General features: G+C 40.8%; 1 protein-coding gene across 1 annotated transcript; it reads left to right on the forward strand.

Annotated features, from left to right (window-relative positions):
• Positions 1–18652: 18652 nt before the first annotated feature.
• LOC110126118 (PRAME family member 8-like) lies at positions 18653–21490 on the forward strand. The gene is made up of 3 exons (XM_070473741.1): positions 18653–18939; positions 19388–19960; positions 20974–21490. Exons 1-3 carry the CDS (start codon positions 18653–18655, stop codon positions 21488–21490), a joined length of 1377 nt encoding a protein of 458 aa, XP_070329842.1.

Consider the following 21490-nt stretch of genomic DNA (forward strand, 5'->3'; position numbering starts at 1 on the left):
CTATTCTTTCTTTCTTCCTTTACGTTCTTTCTTTTCCTCTCAACGTGTTTGTTAGTTTTGTTTTCATCACTTTATTCCCCATGTTGCACCTCACTTTAGTTTTGTTTTCCAGTTTGTGCTTTAGTTCGTTTTGTTCTTAAATGGTAAATATAATGTTTGATTTCCTTTGTTCACTGGGTCAATCTACTGTACTTTACTTTTGTTGGACGGTTTTGACTTTGCTATGAGTGTATGTGTATATGTGTATATTCCATTATTTTAATTATTATTTGCCTGATTTTGTAACTGCCATTTGTCTGGGGTTCATCTTTGGTTTCTCATCTTTGGCTATTTGTTTTAATCTCACTAAAAGCCACAACAAACCACTTGTGGGATCTTTGCTCCTGAACAGAAGTCTAGCCCTGAGCCTTTAGAGTGGAAGCACTGACTCCAAGACCCTAAATGACCAAGAACTCACCGTAGGGAGTATCAGACAGTGAGAACTCACAGAAAGGAAACGTACGTGAATACAAGACCCTGCATCCAAGCACCCAACCACCGGTAGCACACTGTGTAGGATGCCTTATCTAAACAACAAACAAAGCAAAAATACAAACCCAGTCATCAAAAGACAGGATAACCACCTCACTCAGCCTTGCCCATCAGAGGATAAACAAAGAAACATACCAAAAAAAAAAAAAAGAAAGAAAAAGAATAAGAAAAAAATCAGCACAAATCTCACCCTATACAAAGCTTACACAAACCACTGGACCAACCTTAGGGGAGCTGAAACCAAAAGGAAAATAGAATTCAACACTGAAGCCTGGGGAAAGGAGACCTCAAGCACAGTAAGTTTAAAAAAGATAATTTAAAGGCAGAGAAATACTACACAAATGAAGGAACAAACTAGAAACACAGAAATCCAAATAAATGAAGGGGAAATAGGCAAACTACTGAAAAAGAATTCAGAATAATGATAGTAAAGATGATCAAAAACCTTGAAATTAAAATGGAGAAAATGCAAGAATCAATTAGCAAAGATCTAGAACAATTAAAAACTAAACATGCAGAGACAAACACAATTACCGAAATTAAAAATACTCTAGAAGGAATCAATAGAACATCTGAAGCAGAAGGACAAATCAGTGAGCTGGAAGTTAAAATGGTGGAAATAACTTCTGAAGAGCAGAATGAAGTAAAAAGAATGAAAAGAACTGAGAATAGTCTCAGAGACCTCTGGGACAATATCAAATGCACCAACATTCAATATAGGGGTCCCAGAAGAAGAAGAAAAACTAAAGGGTATGAGAAAGTTTTTGAAGAGATTATAGTTGAAAATTTCCCCAAAATGGAAAAGGAAATAGTCAATCAAGTCTAAGAGGCACAAAGAGTTCCATACATGATAAACTGAAGGAGAAACACACCAAGACGTATACTGATCAAACTAACAAAGACTAAACACAAAGAAAGAATATTAAAAGCAGCAAAGGATTGCTGTGGCCAAAACTTCCAAAACTATGTTAAATGGTAGTCGTGAGAGTGGGCACCCCTTCCTTGTTCCTGATTTTAGGGGAAATGATTTCAATTTTTCAACATTCAGGATAATGCTTGCTGTGGGTTTGTCATATATAGCTTTTATTATGTTGAGGTATGTTCCTTCTATTCCCGCTTTCTGGAGAGTTTTAATCATAAATGGATGTTTAATTTTGTCAAAGGCTTTTTCTGCATCTATTGAGACAATCATATGGTTTTTATCTTTCAATTTGTTAATGTGGTGTATTACATTGATTGATTTGCAGATATTAAAGAATCCTTGCATTCCTGGGATAAAGCCCACTTGGTCATGATGTATGATTTTTTAAATATGTTGTTGGATTCTGTATGCTAGAATTTTATTAAGGATTTTGCATCTATGTTCATCAGTGATATTGGCCTGTAGCTTTGTTTTTTGTGGCATCCTTGTCAGGTTTTGGTATTAGGGTGATGGTGGACTCATAGAATGAGTTTGGAAGTTTGCCTACTTCTGCAACTTTCTGGAAGAGTTTGAGTAAGATAGGTGTTAGCTCTTCTCTAAATTTTTGGTAGAATTCAGCTGTGAAGCCATCTGGTCCTGGGCTTTTGTTTGTTGGAAGATTTTTGATTACAGTTTTGATTTCCATGCTTGTGATGGGTCTGTTAAGATCTTCTATTTCTTCCTGGTTCAGTTTTGGAAAGTTATACTTTTCTAATAATTTGTCCATTTCTTCCAAATTGTTCATTTTATTGGCATGGAGCTGCTGGTAGTAGTCTTTTATGATCCTTTGTATTTCAGAGTTGTCTGTTGTGATCTCTCCATTTTCATTTCTAATTTTGTTGATTTGGTTCTTCTCCCTTTGTTTCTTGATGAGTCTGTGCTAACGGTTTGTCAATTTTATTTACCTTTTCAAAAAACCAACTTTTAGCTTTGTTGATTTTTGCTATGGTCTCTTTAGTTTCTTTTGCATTTATTTCTGCTCTAATTTTTAAGATTTCTTTCCTTCTACTAACCCTGGGGTTCTTCATTTCTTCCTTCTCTAGTTGCTTTAGGTGTAGAGTTAGGTTATCTATTTGACTTTTTTCTTGTTTCTTGAGGTAAGCCTGTATTACTATGAACCTTCCCCTTAGCACTGCTTTTACAGTGTCCCATAGGTTTTAAGTTGTTGTGTTTTCATTTTCATTCATTTCTATGCATATTTTCACTTCTTTTTTTATTTCTTCTATGATTTGTTGGTTATTCAGAAGTGTGTTATTTAGCCTCCATATGTTGGAATTTTTAATAGTTTTTTTTTCCTGTAATTGAGATCTAATCTTACTGCATTGTGGTAAGAAAAGATGACTGGAATTATTTCAATTTTTTTGAATTTCCCAAGGCTAGATTTATGGCCCAGGATGTGATTTAATCTGGAGAAGGTTCTGTGTGCACTTGAGAAAAAGGTGAAATTGATTGTTTTGGGGTGAAATGTCCTATAGATATCAGTTAGGTCTAGTTGGACCATTGTGTCATTTAAAGTTTGTGTTTCCTTGTTAACTTTCTGTTTAGTTAATCTATCCATAGTTGTGAGTAGGGTATTAAAGTCTCCCACTATTATTGTGCTACTGTTAATTTCCCCTTTCATACTTGTTAGCATTTGCCTTACATATTGTGGTGCTCCTATGTTGGGTGCATATATATTTATAATTCTTATATCTTCTTCTTGGATTGATCCTTTGATCATTAAGTAGTGTCCTTCTTTGTCTCCTTTCACAGTCTTTATTTTAAAGTCTATTTTATCTGATATGAGTATTGTGACTCCTGCTTTCTTTTGGTCTCCATTTGCATGAAATATTATTTTCAAGCTCTTCACTTTCAGTCTGTATTGTCCCTTGTTTTGAGTTGGGTCTCTTGTAGACAGCATATATAGGGGTCTTGTTTTTGTATCCATTCAGTCAGTCTTTGTCTTTTGGTTGGGACATTCAAACCATTTACATTTAAGGTAATTATAGATAGGTATGGTCCTGTTGCCATTTACTTTGTTGTTTTGGGTTCGTGTTTATACAACCTTTATGTGTTTCCTGTCTAGAGAAGAAAAAGAAATAAAATGAATCCAGATAGGAAAAGAAGAAGTGAAACTCTCACTGTTTGCAGATGACATGATCCTCTACATAGAAAACCCTAAAGACTCTACCAGAAAATTACTAGAGATAATCAGTGAATATAGTAAAGTTGCAGGATATAAAATTAACACACAGAAATCCCTTGGATTCCTATACACTAACAATGAGAAAACAGAAATAGAAACTAAGGAAACAATACCATTCACCATTGCAACAAAAAGAATAAAATACTTAGGAGTATATCCACCTAAAGAAACAAAGACCTATACATAGAAAACTATATAACACTGATGAAAGAAATCAAAGAGGACACAAACAGATGGAGAAATATACCGTGTTCATGGATTGGAAGAATCTATATTGACAAAATGACTGTACTACCCAAAGCAATCTATAGATTCAATGCAATCCTTATCAAGCTACCAATGGTATTCTTCACAGAACTAGAACAAATAATTTCACAATTTGTATGGAAACACAAAAAACCTTGAATTGCTAAAGCAATCTTGAGAAAGAAGAATGGAATTGGAGGAATCAACCTGCCTGACTTCGGACTATACTACGAAGCCACAGTCATCAAGACAGTATGTACTGGCACAAAGACAGAAATATAGATCAATGGAACAGAATAGAAAGCCCAGAGATAAATCCACGAACCTATGAATACCTTATCTTCGACAAAGGAGGCAAGGATATACAATGGAAAAAAGACAACCTCTTTAACAAGTGGTGCTGGGAAAACTGGTCAACCACTTGTAAAAGAATGAAACTAGAACACTTTCTAACACCATACACAAAAATAAACTCAAAATGGATTAAAGATCTAAATGTAAGACCAGAAACTATAAAACTCCTAGAGGAGAACATAGGCAAAACACTCTCCGACATAAATCACAGCAGGATCCTCTATGACCCACATCCCAGAATATTGGAAATAAAAGCAAAAATAAACAAATGGGACCTAACGAAACTTAAAAGCTTTTGCACAACAAAGGAAACTATAAGCAAGGTGAAAAGACAGCCTTCAGATTGGGAGAAAATAATAGCAAACGAAGCAACAGACAAAGATTTAATCTCAAAAATATACAAGCAACTCCTCCAGCTCAACTCCAGAAAAATAAACGGTCCACTCAAAAAATGGGCCAAAGAACTAAACAGACATTTCTCCAAGGAAGACATACAGATGGCTAGAAAACACATGAAAAGATGCTCAACATCACGCACTATCAGAGAAATGAAAATCAAAACCACAATGAGGTACCATTACACGCCAGTCAGGATGGCTGCTATCCAAAAGTCTACAAGCAATAAATGCTGGAGAGGGTGTGGAGAAAAGGGAACCCTCTCACACTGTTGTTGGGAATGCAAACTAGTATAGCCACTATGGAGAACAGTGGAAACTCTTCTTAAAACTTAAAACTTAAAACTTAAAAAACTTTTTAAAACTTAAAAAACTGGAAACAGAACTGCCATATGACCCAGGAATCCCACTCCTGGGCATACACACTGAGGAAACCAGATCTGAAAGAGACACGTGCACCCCAATGTTCATCACAGCACTGTATATAATTGTCAGGACATGGAAGCAACCTAGATGCCCATCAGCAGACGAATGGATAAAGAAACTGTGGTACATATACACTATGGAATATTACTCAGTCATTAAAAAGAATTCATTTGAATCAGTTCTAATGAGATGGATGAAACTGGAGCCCATTATACAGAGTGAAGTAAGCCAGAAAGATAAAGACCAATAAAGTATACTAATGCATATATATGGAATTTAGAAAGATGGTAATGATAACCCTATATGCAAAACAGGAAAAGAGATACAGATGTACAGAACAGACTTTGGGACTCTGTGGGAGAAGGCGAGGGTGGGATGTTTCAAGAGAACAGCATCGAAACATGTATGTTATTAAGGATGAAACAGATCACCAGCCCAGGTTTGATGCATGAGACAAGTGCTTAGGGCTGGTGCACTGGGAAGACCCAGAGGGATGTGGTGGGGAGGGAGGTGGGAGGAGGAATCAGGACGGGGAACACATGCAAATCCATGGCTGATTCATGTCAATGTATGGCAAAGACCTCTACAATATTGTAAAGTAATTAGCCTCCAACTAATAAAAATAAATGGAAAAACAAAATAAAATAAAAGCAACAAAGGAAAAGCAGCAAGTAACATACAAGGGAAACCCCATACGTTTAGCAGTTGTTCTGTCAGCAGAAACTCTGCAGGCCAGAAGGGAATGGCAGGATATATTTAAAGTACTGAAAGGGAAAAATATACAACCATGATTACACTACCCAGCAAGGCTCTCATTCAAAATTGATGGAGAAATAAAAAATTTTTCAGAAAAGCAAAAGTTAAGAGAATTCAGTACCACTAAACCAGCTTTACAACAACTGCTAAAGGGACTTAAATAATCAAGAAAAACAAGAGAAGAAAAAAAAAACCTACAAAATCAATCCCAAACAATTAAGAAAATGGCAATAGGAACATATATATCAATAATTACTGTAAATGTAAATGGATTAAATTCTCCAACCAAAACACAGACTGGCTAAATGGATACAAAATCAAGATCCATATATATGCTGTCTACAAGAAACCCACTTCAGACCTAAAGACACATATAGACTGAAACTGAGAGGATGGAAAGATATATTTTATGCAAATGGGAAGCAAAAGAAAGCTGGAGTAGCAATCCTCATATCAGACAAAATAGATCTTAAAATAAAGAAGAATACAAGAGGTAAGGAAGGACACTACAGAATGAATAAGGAATCAATCCAAGAGAAAGACATAACAATTGTAAACATCTAAACCCAGCATAGGAGCACCTCAATACATAAGACAAACACTAATAGACATAAAAGGAGAATTTGACAGTAACGCAATAATAGTAAGAGATTTTAACACCCCTTTCACACCAATGGACAGATCATCAAAACAGAAAATTAATAAGGAAACACAAATCTTAAATGATATATTACACGAGATAGCTCTCATTGATATCTTCAGGACATTCTATCCAAATGCAGAAGAATACACCTTCTCAAGTGCGCATGGAACATTATTCAGGACAGACCACATCTTGGTTCACAAATCAAACCTCAGTAAATTTAAGAAAATTGAAATCATATCAAGCATCTTCTGCGACCACAACTCTAGGAGACTAGATATCAATTACAAGAAAAAAATTGTAAGAAACACAAACACATGGAGATTAAACAATACGTTTCTAAATAACCAACAGGTTACTGAAGAAATTAAGAGGGAAATTAAAAAATTTCTAGAAACAAACGACAATGAAAACACGACAACTCAAAACCTATGGGTTGCCACAAAAGCAGTTCTAAGGGGGAAGTTTATAACAATACAATCCTATTTCAAGAAAACAGAAAAACATCGAATAGATGACATAACTTTACACCTAAAACAACTGGAAAAAGAACAACAACAACAACAAAAAAACCCACCAAAATTAGTAAAGAAATGATAAAGATCTTAGCAGAAATAAATGAAAAAGAAATAAAGGAAATCATAGTAAATATTAACAAAACTAAAAGCTGGTTCTTTGAGAAGATAAACAAAATCGACAAACCTTTAGCCAGACTCATCAAGAGAAAAAGAGAGAAGAATCAAATCATTAAAATCAGAAATGAAAAAGGAAAGATTACAACAGATCATGCAGAAGCACAAAGGATTATAAGAGACTATTATGAAAAACTATATAGTAATAAAATGGATAATCTGGAAGAAATGGACAGATTCTTAGAAAAGGTCAATCTTTCAAGACTGAACCAGGAGGAAGTATAAATTATGAACAACCAAATTATAAGCACTGAAATTGAAGCTATGATTTCAAAAAATCTCCCAAAAAACAAAAGCCCAGGACCAGATGGCTTCACAGGAGAATTCTATCAAACATTTAGAGAAGAGCTAATTCCTATCCTTCTAAAACTCTTTCAAAAAATTGCAGAGGAAGGAACACTTCCAAACTCATTCTGTGAGGCCACTATCACCCTGATAGCAAATCCAAAGACAACACAAAAAAAGAAAACTATAGGCCAAATTCACTGATGAACATAGATGCAAAAATCCTCAACAAAATCTTAGCAAACAGAATTCAGCAACACATCAAAAATTTCATGCACCATGATCAAGTTGGGTTTATTATAGGGATGCAAGGATTCTTCAATATAGGCAAATCAATCAATGTGATACACCATATTAACAAGTTGAAAGATACAAACCACATGATCATCTCAATAGATGTAGAAAAGCCTGTGACAAAATTCAGCACCCATTTATGATGAAAACTCTTGAAAAAAAGGGCATAGCAGGAACCTACCTCAATATAGTAAAGGCCATATATGATAAGTCTACAGCAAGCTTTATTTTCAATAGTGAAAAACTTAAAGCATTCCCTCTAAGATCAGGAATAAGACAAGGATGTCCACTCTCACCACTATTATTCAACTTGGTTTTGGAAGTCCTAGTTACAGCAATCAGAGAAAAAAAAAATAAAAGAAATACAGATAGGAAAGGAAGTAAAGCTCTCATTGTTTGCAGGTGACATGATACTGCACATAGAAAAGTCTAAAGATAGTATCAGAAAATTACTAGAGCTAATCAGTGAATTTAGCAAAGTTGCAGGATACAAAATCAATACACAGAAATCACTTTCATTTCCATATACTAACAGTAAAAAATCAGAAAGAGCAATTAAAGAATCAATCCCATTCACCATTGCAACAAAAAGAATTAAATATCTAGGAATAAACTTCCCCAAGGAGACAAAAGAACTGTACACAGAAAATTATAAGACACTGATGAAAGAAATCAAAGATGACATAAACAGATGAAGAGATATTCCATGTCCCTGAGTAGGAAGAATCAATATTGTGAAAATGACTGTACTACCAAATACAATCTACAGATTCAATGTGATCCCTATCAAATTACCAATGGCATTTTTCACAGAACTAGAATAAAGAATTTCACAATTCATATGGAAACACAAAAGACCCAGAATAGCCAAAGCAGTCTTGAGAAAGAAGAATGGTGCTGGAGAAATCAACCTTCTTGATTCAGATTTTACTACAAAGCTAAAGTCATCAAGACAGTATGGTACTGGCACAAAAACAGAAATATAGACCAATGGAACAATATAGAAAGCCCAGAAATAAGCCCATGCACCTATGGGTAGCTTATTTCTGGCAAAAGAGGCAAGAACATACAATGGGGCAAAGACAGCCTCTTCCATAAATGATGCTGGGAAAATTGGACAGCTACATGTAAAAGAATGAAAGTAGAACACTTCTAACACCATACTCAAAGATAAACTGAAAATGGATTCAAGACCTAAATGTAGACCAGAAGCTATAAAACTCTTAGAGGAAAACATAGGCAGAACACTTAATGATGTAAATCAAAGCAAGATCCTCTATGAAGCACTCCTAGAGTAATGGAAATAAAAACAAAAGTAGACAAGTGGGAGCTGATTAAGCTTAAAAGCTTTTGCACAGCAAATGAAACTATAAGCAAAGTGAAAGACAGACCTCAGAATGGGAGAAAATAATAGCAAATGAAACAACTGACAAAGAATTAATTTCCAAAATATACAAGCAGTTCATAGAACTCAATACCAGAAAAACAAACAACCCAATCAAAAAGTGTGAAAAAGACCTAAAGGACATTTCTCCAAGGAAGACAGACATATGGTGAATAAACACATGAAAAGATGCTCAACATCTCTCATTGTTAGAGAAATGCAAATCAAAACTACAATGAGATGTCAGTCACCTCACACTGGTCAGAATTGCTGGAGAGGGTATGGAGAAAAGGGAATGCTCTTGCACTGTTGGTGGGAATGTAAATTGATACAGACACTATGGAAGATGGTATGGAGATTCCTTAAAACACTAGGAATAAAACCACCATATGACCCAGCAATCCCACTCCTAGGCATATGACCTGAGGAAACCAAAATTGAAGGAGACACATGTATCCCGTTGTTCATTGCAGCACTATTTACAATAGCTAGAACATGGAAGCAACCTAGGTGCCCATCAAGAGATGAATGGATAAAGAAGTTGTGGTACATATACACAATGGAATATTACTCAGCCATAAAAAGGAATGCATTTGAGTCAGTTCTGATGAGGCGGATGAACCTAGAACCTATTATACAGAGTGAAGTGACTCAGAAAGAGAAAGATAAATATTGCATTCTAATGCACATATATGGAATCTAGAAATGTGGTACTGAAGAATTTATTTACAGGGCAGAAATGGAGAAACACACATAGAGAACAGACTTATGGACATGGGGAGAAGAGAGGAGAGGGAGAGATGTATGGAAAGAGTAACGTGGAAACTTACATTACCATATGTAAAAGAGATAGCCAATGGGAATTTGTTGTATGGCTCAGGAAACTCAAATAGGGGCTCTGTATCAACCAAGAGGGGTGGGATGGGGAGGGTGATGAGAGGGAAGCTCAAAAGGGAGGGAATATATGTACACCTCTGGCTGATTCATGTTGATTTTAGAAAACTCAACATTCAGGAAACTAAGATCATGGCATCTAGTCCCATCACTCCATGGCAAATAGATGGGGAAAGAATGGAAACAGTGACAGATTTTCTTTTCTTGGGCAGATGGTGACTACAGCCATGAAAGTAAAAGAGCTTGCTTGCTCCTTGGAAGAAAAGCTATGATCAACCTAGACAGCATATTAAAAAGCAGAGACATTATTTGCCGACAAAGGTCAAAGCTATGGTTTTTCCAGTAGTCATGTATGGATGTGAGAGATGGACTACAAAGAAAGCTGAGTGCTGAAGAATTAATGCTTTTGAACTGTGGTGTTGGAGAAGACTCTTGAGAGTCCCTTGGGCTGCAAGGAGATCCAACCTGTCCAACCTAAAGGAAATCAGTCCTGAATACTCATCGGAAGTTCTGATGCTGAAGCTCAAAAATTTGGCCACCTGATGCAAAGAACTGACTCACTGGAAAAGACCCTGATGCTGGGAAAATTTGAAGGTGGGAGGAGAAAGGGACGACAGAGGATGAGATGGTTGGATTGCATCACTGACTCGATGGACATGAGTTTGAGTAATCTCCGGGAGTTGGTGATGGACAAGGAAGCCTGGCATGCTGCAGTCCACAGGGGTGGCAAAGAGTCAGACACGACTGAGTGATTGAACTGAAAAAGAAACAGCTCCTTGTTTACAGCAAGATGGTAATGAATCTAAAGTGGGACCAGAGCCTACTGAGCACTGCAGGGGGCAAGGACCACCAACCCAGACACCTGGCCTTTTATTTTATTTTATTTTTTTCATTTGTTTTTATTAGTTGGAGGCTAATTATTTCAAAACATTTCAGTGGGTTTTTTCATACATTGACATGAATCAGCCATGGATTTACATGTATTCCCCATCCCGATTCCCCCTGCCACCTCCCTCTCCACCCGATTCCTCTGGGTCTTCCCAGTGCACCAGGCCCGAGCACTTGTCTCATGCATCCCACCTGGGCTGGTGATCTGTGTCATTATAGATAATATACATGCTGTTCTTTCGAAACATCCCACCCTCGCCTTCTCCCACAGAGTCCAAAAGTCTGTTTTGTACATCTGTGTCTCTTTTTCTGTTTTGCATATAGGGTTATCATTACCATCTTTCTAAATTCCATATATATGTGTTAGTATGCTGTAATGTTCTTTATCTTTCTGGCTTACTTCACTCAGTATAATGGGCTCCAGTTTCATCCATCTCATTAGAACTGATTCAAATGAATTCTTTTTAATGGCTGAGTAATATTCCATGACACCTGGCCTTTTAAAAAAGCACAAAGGGCAAGACATTTCAGGGCAAGAAGAGATCTAAGTTGAGAGAGTAAAAGACTTACTGGACCTGAGAAAAATTTTGTCAGCTCTAATGCTGGAACAAGAGAGCCACAGAGGGGAGGGCCTCTGCAGGGAACTGGTCCCAAGGGTCTCCTAAAAGCTGTCACCTCTAGGAAGAACAGAGGAGTGAGGGTCCTCCTTTGTAACCCGGGTGGAGTTGCCTCCAGCATTCTTGGGTGCCTAATGGATCCAGAAGAGCAGTGTAAACTGTTCACACAGCAGTGCAAACTGACTATGCCTTGGGGTTGGTCATAAAACTCCAAATAACTCAGAGGAATTTGAGATGATTTCCTGGATTACTGCTGGTTTCAGTGGAAGGGTGTCTCAACATTGTAGCCATGCTCCAGGTTCTAGGAGAGGAGACGTTGGTCGGCTGCAGAGAGAGAGGGCTCTGAGCTGGCTTATGCTGGGAGAGGGAACTGGATGCACAGAAAGAAACATTCTAAATGCCAGAGCAGGGAGCCAGAAGCAGATGTTTTGGAATCTCACTTGGGATCCTGTGACTGGAGAATCAGGACAGAACAACTCCCTTATGGGCTCAAGGGGCTGCTCTGACCTGTGCAACAAATAAGACCATGGGGAGAAGCAACCAAGATGGCAGAAATGCTAAACCTGGGCCCCTCACCAGACTCTGGGAGTCCTACTGGCCCAGAACTGGGGGAGGAAAGATGGTACCTCTGTACACATAGGCTCCCTTCTCCTTGGCACTGAGTGTGTCTCCTGAGCAAACAGGATCTGTGTGGAGGTGAACAGAGGATGTTACACTCTACTCAGGGGGATGGGAGGGGGCTGGACTCTTATAGTTTCTAGAATATGCCAACACTGGGACTACTTCTACCTCCTTGGATCTCACAGAAGCTGGACTCTCATACAAACATCCTCAGCTTGGACTCTGCTATTTCCTCATTTTCACTGACATCACGTGAAGTCTGTCAGTCAGTCCATCCTAACAGCTTAGGTTGTCTGACAACTCAGGGGGCCTTCTGAACCTTTCAACTGAGGGAATCTACCAGTTATTCATAGCATGGATGTCACAACAGCCTCTCCCAAGCCCAGCCCTGAATCCACCAAGCAAAAACTTTGGAAAAGAGTAGTGAACTTACATGTCCTATGAAGCTTACTTGTGGTAGTGGGTAAAAAGTGCCAACACTCTTGCTCATCCAGTCTGTGTCCAGTAAACAGAGATGTTCATGACTATCATTGTTACTAAGTCACTCTATGGAAGGTCATTAATAAAGGATTTTGGTTGCCTGGCAGTTAAAATGTCTAATGAGTACAATCCAATTTAAGCTTACTTTATGCAAAGGCCACTTATATCCGTGGTAGAAACATGGTGAAAGGAATCCTTTGGAAGGATACCAAGGTGGAGAACACAATTCAAAACTCATAGTCTTGGATTTTCCTGATATTTCAGTAGACAAGTGTCTGTCTGCCAAGGCAGGTGACATGGATTTGATCCCTGGTTGGGGAGATTCCACATGCTCCCAGGCAACTAAGCCCATGTGCCAGAACTACTGAAACCTTTGTGCCTTAGAGCCTGTGCTCTGAAACAAGAGAAGCCACTGCAATGAGAAGCCAGAGCACTCCAACAAAGAGTAGCCCCTGCCCACTGCAACTAGAGTGGTGCAGCCACGAAGACCCAGTGCAGCCAAAAATAAATTAATGAATGAATAAAAGAAAACCCCTAGCTTTCTTTGGTTGTCTTATAACTAAATTACTTGGAAATCTCAGTGAATGGAGGAAAGAAAGGCATGGAGATTTCTTCGGGGGTAGAGAGTCTTGTTTTCTCTGCATCCTGAAACTGCAAAAAATCTCTGTGAGATGCAGCCCAGGGTGGGAGTCTTCCCTATACATGGCAGATCCCTAATATACATATATGAAGAGAGAGAGCATCTGAATTTTGTAGGGAAAGGTGTTGGTATTTGTGAACAATGCATACTATGAGGAGAAGAACAGAATTTTATTTTGTGGGGAATAGTTATCACTTTGGTCAGAATTTTTGTTGAATTTCTCTAATTTTGAAGAAATAGAATTATCAAAATATACTTGGAAAAAAGCCTATAGGATCATGGTTTGGCTACCAAGACCAAAGGAAAATGGCTGGAGCAAATTGCCATCTAAGAGTAACTTCTGTGTGTGCTGACCTGCATGTGTGTGCTACATCGTTTCAGTCATGTCCAACTCTTTGCCACCCTATGGACTGTAGCCCACCAGGCTCCTCTGTCGGTGAGATTCTCCAGGCAAGAATACTGGAGTGGGTTGCCATTCCCTTCTCCAGGGATCTTCTCGACCCAGGATCGAAACCAGGTCTCTTTCATCTCCTGTATTGACAAGTGGGTTCTTTGCCACTAGTGCCACATGGGAAGAACCTAAAAGAAAATGCATATTGGTAGCAGCTGCCACCCTGTATATAATATATTGTCACCCTGATTATTTAACTTCTAAGCTGAGTACCTCATGTGAAATGCCAGATTGGAGGAAGCGCGAGCTGGAATTAAGATTCCTGGGGGAAATAGCAATAACCTCAGATGTGCAGATGACACCACCCTTATGGTAGAAAGCAAACAGGAAATAATGAGCCTCTTGATAGAGGTGAAAGAACAGAGTGAAAAAGCTTAAAACTCAACATTCAAATAATGAAGATCATGTCATCTAGTCCCATCACTTCATGGCAAATAGATGGGAAAACAATGGAGACAGTGGTGGTGGTTTAGTCAATAAGTCATGTCTGACCTTTTGTCACCCCGTTCCCTTTAGCCTGCCAGGCTCCTCTGTCCATGGGATTCTCCAGGCGAGAATACTGGACTGGGTTACCATTTTCTTTTTCAGGGGATCTTCCTGACCCAGGAATGGAATCCGAGTCTCCTGCATGGCAGGCAGGTTCTTTACTTGCCTGCAGCTATGAGGGAAGTCCAGCTATGAGGGAAGCCCAGACTTTATTTCCATGGGCTGAAAAATCATTGAGATTCTGACTGCAGCTATGAAAGTAAAAGAGCTTGCTTGCTCCTTGGAAGAAAACCTATGACCAACCTAGACAGCATATTAAAAAGCAGAGAGATTACTTTGCTGACAAAGGTCCCTATAGTCAAAGCTATAATTTTTCCAGTAGTCATGTATGGATGTGAGAGTTGGATCATAAAGAAGGCTGAGTGCCAAAGAATTGATTCTTCCAAACTGTGGTGTTGGAGAAGATGTTTGAGAGTCCCTTGGACTGCAAGGAGATCCAAGAAGTCAATCCTAAAGGAAATCAACCCTGAATATTCATTGGAAAATTGATGCTGAACCTAAAGCTCCAATATATTGGCCACCTCATGGGAAGAGCAGACTCCCTGGAAAAGACCCTAAAGCTGAGAAAGAATGAAGTCAGGAGGAGAAGGGGATAACAGAGGATAAGATGGTTGGATGGCATCACCAACTGGCTGGACATGCATTTGAGTAAGCTCCGGGACTTGGTGATGGACAAGGAAGCCTGGCATGCTGCAGTCCCTGGGGTGGCAAAGAGTCGGACATGACTGAGCAACTGAACAACAACAGCAAAAGCAAGCAGTTGCCACAAGAAGGACGTGGTTAGGAGCAAGTTAACTATTTCACTTACTTCCCCTCGGTAAGTTCTCAAACAGTCCGTAGGGCCCACCATCAGTGTCTCTCAGTCTTGGAAATGTCTGGTTTCCCAGGGCTCACAACTCTCCCTATGCTCACATTCTCAGATTTAATCTTTTTATGTCAGTTTTCTCTGCTGATCCAGTCTTTATGGAAAGAAACGCTCTCAAATGTAACAGTTTCCTTTTTATTTCTGCTGCTGCTGCTGCTGCTGCTCGGCTGCTAAGTCACTTCAGTCGTGTCCGACTCTGTGCGACCCCATAGACGGCAGCCCACCAGGCTCCCGCATCCCTGGGATTCTCCAGGCAGGAACACTGGAGTGGGTTGCCATTTCCTTCTCCAATGCATGAAAGTGAAAAGTGAAGGTGAAGCCGCTCAGTTGTGTCCGACTCTTAGCAACCCCATGGACCGCAGCCTAAACCCCACCAAAAGTCTTTTAGTCTCCCTCCTCCCCAAAACGGAAAAAAAAAAAAAAAAAAAAAACAGACAAAACGTATTTTATTCTGTTTGGGTCATTCACAGGGTCCCTTTAGAAATGACCCCTCCACACTGCCTAGTCCCCACCCTTGCTCCTTACTGTGAGTTTGAGCCAGCTATTACAGAGAAGTCCTGACTTAAGCCCAGAAGACCAAGCACATTTCCAATTGCCTTTCCCTTTAATAGGTTCACGATCTGCTGTTTCCAATGCAAAACAAAAGTCACAACTTGATGTGGTTATTGCTTAGCCGCAAAGCTGTGTCTGACTCTTTTGCGACCCCATGGACTCTAGCCCACCAGGCTCCTCTGTCCACGGGATTTTCCAAGCAAGAATACTGGGTTGCCATTTCCTTCTTCAGGGGATCTTCCCAACCCAGGGGTGGAACCTGAGTCTCCTGCTTGGATTCTTTGCCACTGAGCCACCTGGGAAGCCCCAGTCAGTGACCCAATTAGAAGAACTCAATCAGTGTTCATAGAGTGAATCCACGGTTGAGCTTTTGACTCTCCTCCCCCCATGTATCCCTCCTGAGTGAATATCTGATTCAATCAATTCATCTGATTATAGGAAAAGATCCAATTAGGATTAACTTAATGGACATTTGAAAATCTAATCAGGCATCACTTTCTGATTGGACAGTAGCATTGGACAGGGGGAACATGTGATTAAAAAGGCCTATAAAAACTTGAGGAATCAAAGAAGAGGTGCAGAAACTTCTTTCTCTGGATTCACTGCCTGTCTTCTCCAAGCTACTTGGTGGCTTCTGCACCAGATCTGACCCCTGAGCACCGTCTCAACTCCAGCAGAGCTGGTAAGTTACAGACCTCAGCAAAAGACCCCTCATCTTACCTATGGTCAGCAGGTTTCCACTGGTGGCATGCAGCAGTGGTGTCAGGGAGATTTCTTTCTTTTCAAATGTATACATGTAAGCCTTTGGTTTTACCTCTAAGTGTAATTTTGCCTCAATCCCAAATATTTTGATATGTGCTTTCCTTTATACCATTTCAAAATATCTTAACCAACAAGATTTTATTTTTTAATGAAAATGTCTAATTTTGTAATTAAATTGTTTTAATTGGAGGAAAAAAATCTATATTTTTGAAATTTTATTTATTGACATTGAAAATATTCAGCTTGTACCAATAGCATTCATTTTTTTGTTGTTGTTGTCACAGCTCTATTTATTTAGATAATAGCAGGAAATTCCATCTTTGAGGCATTGAGGGCACGTCGATCCAAAGACGCAAAGAGAATATCGCCCCATCGCGTGGGAGAGAGGGAGGGAGCAAAAAAGGGCGCGAAGAGGGCTTTGGCTCCTCTTTTTATATGTTTCTCTGTCCCTGGGCCTGCCTTATGTAAATTGAGCTTAGGCAGGAGCGTTGTTTGTTTTACCTGAGGTTCTCACTCCGGTCCTCGGACCTTCCTTTGTTCTATTTTCACAGGCTTTCCCTTCCAGGTCTTTTAGCCACCACCATTTTGGACTCTTTTTCCCTATTCTAACTACCTAACATTCCCCCCTCAAGAGATAGGAGGCCCAATTCTTTGGGAATAGGGGCGTCGAGGTCTCTCTGGCTACTTCCTGCTGAACTGGGACTGCGAGGAGCATTGGGCCTCCCCCTCTTGCTAGTCTCAGGCCTCAGAGTCCTTATAGCGGTGTCCACCTAAGGGTGACTGATTTTTTCTGTGGTTGGCTGTAGTTTTATCTTCGTTGAACTGGCGCTGCATGTCGTAGCTTGACCTGGGCAGAGACAAGACAGGTTAGACTCCACTGTGCCTGGAGGCCTCAGTCTTCAGGAAAAGTATAAAGAGCCAACCAATTCCTAAAATCAGCGATAAAAAAGATAACCCAAGAGACCTCCCTGGGATGGAAGGAGGCTTTACCAATAGCTCTCCTCCATACGCGTATTGCTCCTAAGGATCAGGGCGGTTTTAGTCCTTATGAGATGCTATATGGGAGACCTTTTGTTTATGTCAATGACCTCTTCCTAGATCCAGAGGTTCAGACTCTCCAGTCTTTGGCCATTGGGCAATTCCAACAGGATATATGCTTGTGGGGTATGAACCAGGACCCAAAAGACTCTAAAGACTCACCACTATATGCTCCAGGGACTCCAGTCCTAATTAAAGTCTAGAAAGATGGATCCCCAAAGGCTCAGCTCCAGCCCACATGGAAGGGCCCCTACCCTGTAATACTTTCTACTCCCACAGCAGTCACAGTGACAGGACATGACTCCTGGATTCACTACTCACGAGTCAAGCCATGGAAAAAAACAGAAGAGGACACTCAATACACCTGTGAACCCCTGGGAGATCTCAGATACCTATTCAGAACAACAAATGAGTGTCCTTGTAATAAACAACCCCAAAATCTGGTCTCTGGGGATAAGATTTCTCAAGACAGCTCTAAAGAGCCAACACAGCTTGACAAAAATAATACTCCAAAACAGACAAGAGATAGTTCTTCTGATCTCTGAACAAGGAGGGACTTGAGCCATCCTGACAATGTGAATTTAAAATTGTCTAATTCCCCTACTAGTCCTTGTTATGCCATACTGATGCTGCTAATGATTGTTCCATGTACAAATGGCATTCATTTGAGGAGTCTGTTTCATCTTTCTCAGCCTGTTAACTGTGGGAACTGAGGATAGAGGCTGTATTGGGCTACACAGTGCTCCTATTCCCATAGTTTTAAGGCTCTAAGAGATGATTTAAATGTTTTCCCCCAAAAATATGGATCTTAACCTTCAGGTCTTGGTACTACTCCCCACTGAAACATGATTAAGCAAAGCAGTGAATGGAAATGAATGGACCAGTTGCTGGGTTTCTTCCTTCTTGATCCTTAAGAAATGCTTGTTCTGGTGCCCCTAGGGGTAGAGCTATGCCACTGTGCCCACTAAGCCCAGAGTGAAATTTTGCAAAACTAAGGCTCTTCTCAATTGTCAGAGCAGAGACTTTAGCTATGAGTCAGTTCCTCTGAAGGGTGGGGAGACAGATGAAGTGATGTTCATGCTTACCTGAGAAAGATCCCTTCTTCTCTGCAAGTTCTTACAGGATTCCTTTAGGAGCAGATTCAGGATGAGTGTCCGGAACCCCCTGAGACTCCTGAACCTGGCAGGGAAGAGCCTACTAACCGATGAGGCCTTGGCCATTTCTGCTCTGGAGTATCTGCCCATCGAGCTCTTCCCCCCACTCTTCATGGAAGCATTCTGTGGAAGGCACAGAAAGACCTTAAAGGCCTTGGTTCAAGCCTGGCCCTTTGTCCGCCTGCCTCTGGGGGGCCTGATGCAGACGCCTCATGTGGTAACGTTACAAGCAGTGCTCGAGGGACTTGATGTCCTGCTCACACAGAAGGATCGTCCAAGGTGAGTCAGATGCAGGTAATCTGATAGGATGTGGGCAATCCCAAACAGACAGCTGAAGATGGGAAAGTAGATGGCGCATGGATGGGCCAGTGACTTCTGATGATGCCAATGAAGAAACGCAGAGACTTGGCCATTGCTGAGCTCACTTTGGGAAATGCCTTCCAGCAGTGTAGGAGTGCCTAAGATGCAAGGAAATCTGAAAGGACAAGTCCCAGCCTTCCCCCCCCCACCCCACTCCAGGGATGTCTAAGGCCATTAGAAGTAGAAAGCTAAGGAAAATGGAATGGGAAAAGATGGAGGAAGGTGAAGCAGAGAGGGGAGAGGAGGACAAGGCAGCACGTGGTGTTGGGAATTTGAAGTAAAAACTCATGTGGGAAGTCAGAGTGCTGCCTAAATTTTGTGTGGATATTATTAAAGCCATCACTGACAATCCGTTGTTTCCCCACAGGAGATGCAAACTGCGTGTGCTGGATTTAAGGAATACTGGCCAGGATTTCTGGAGAATGTGGTCTGGATCCAGTGTCCATGTGTCCTCAAGCTTTTCAATGGCACCAGGGGCCGAGGACAGGTCGAGCACTGAGAAACTCTTGGCTCCCTTTGAGGTGTTCATAGAACTTCACCTCAAGGAAAGGAGCATGGATGGATTTCTCACCTGCCTTATGAGATGGGTGGAGCAGAGGAAAGCATCCATACACCTGTGCTGTAAGAGGCTGAGGATTCTTTCATTTTCCATGGATAAAATTATGAAGGTCCTGAGCATGGTGAAGCTGGACTGTATCCAGGAGGTATACATGAATCACACCTGGCATCTGTCCACCCTGGCCATGATTGCGCCTCTCCTGGGCCAGATGAGCAATTTGCAGAGACTCCTCATCTCCCCCATCAACCTGCCTGATCCCGAGGAACAGCAGGAGCACCACATTGTCAAAATTACTTCTCAGTTCCTAAGGCTGCACCACCTTCGGGATCTCCAGCTGGAATCCCCCTTCTACCTCGAAGGCTGCCTGGACCAGATGCTCAGGTGAGTGTGCACCACTGACCAAGTAACAGTGAACCCAACACTAGAATAGCAAAGGTACTGTCCCCTTTGCTGCTCCATTGTGAACTATGGTATCACATAACCACCCAAATCTAGGTAGGGGTCCAAACTGGGAGAGAGGCTCTGGAAAGGGACACTGTGCTGGGAACTGTAGACTAGGAGTTAGAATCTAAGGGATGGTTATTTGGTTTCTTCTTAAGAAGAGATATCTTTTCTAGGTGACTTAGGAAAATAGGTAAGGGAAGAGGGCGTTGAACACGGACAACTCCACCAGTCCTAAGCATTTCTAAACTGAAGCTCTGTGTTCTCCAGCTTTCTGACCAGGATGAGCCTATCTCAAATTCCCTATCTGTAAAAGGATGTTTTTTGCTCCAGATATGGTAAATAATACATGGGAAATGCATGATTCTGGAGATTATGGTAATAGGGCAGGTGTCAAAGGCATCAAAAAAATTGGAAGATAGTTTGCAGATAAAGCAGGGATATAAGTGAACCCCATGGGCTGGCATCCTCTTTGGATGCTGTGGGATTTTGCCCAGGTTTGTCCTCTATGCAAGTCACCCAGAAGCCTCACCTGCCTGAAATGGATGTCTGGGGCCAAAGCGTGTTCAGAAGGAAGCCTGGGTAGGAAGCATTTTAAGTATATCTCTTACTGTTAACTTTCAGGGATGTCCAATCTTGATTGAGGCAAGATGTCAACCTCTCCTCTGAGTTTGTTCTAGTCCCTTCCATTATCTTAATTCCTCTTCATAAGGAAGCAGAGAACATTTTTCTCTGCTTGAGTAATGAGGAGAGAGAGGTTTTCAGACTCTATGTACTTGACCTGGTCACACAGAAAAGGTGAAATGACTGGCTGCAACGAGATTGGCCTTTCTGGGTATTAATCCTTATCAGATAATCTGTTCAAACCTGGGCTTGGGCAGATCACTTGTCTCTCAACTTGCAATCAACTTCCACCTCAGTTTCCGATACCTAATTCTTCTCTTTCTCCCCAGGTGCCTGATGACCCCATTGGACAACCTTGGGATTACTAGCTGCCTGCTTACAGATTCAGACCTGACCCATCTGTCCCAGAGCCCGAACATCAGTCAGCTAAAGGGTCTGGATCTGAGTGGGGTCACCATGACCTACTCTAGTCCTGAGCTCCTGCCAGCTCTGCTGGAGAAAGTTTCAGCCACCCTCCAGGAGTTGTACTTAGAGCAATGTGGGATCAGGGACTCCCACTTGGAATCCATTCTGCATATCTTGAGCCACTGTTTCCAGCTCATGTCCTTCAGTCTGTGTGGGAACCTCCTCTCCATGGCCATCATGGAAAAGCTGCTGCGACACACCTCTGGGCTGCCCAGATTAAGTAAAGAGCTATACCCTGCCCCTCAGGAAAGTTTCAGCTCTGATGGAATCCTCCAACCCAGGAGACTTGCCCAGAGTCAGAGTGAACTGCTTGAGATCCTGGAGGACTTGGGACATCCCAGGACCATCTGGATTAGCTTCATGCCCCTGTCCACCCTGTAG

Source organism: Odocoileus virginianus, chromosome 11 (assembly GCF_023699985.2).
Source record: "Odocoileus virginianus isolate 20LAN1187 ecotype Illinois chromosome 11, Ovbor_1.2, whole genome shotgun sequence".
Lineage (NCBI taxonomy): Eukaryota > Metazoa > Chordata > Mammalia > Artiodactyla > Cervidae > Odocoileus > Odocoileus virginianus.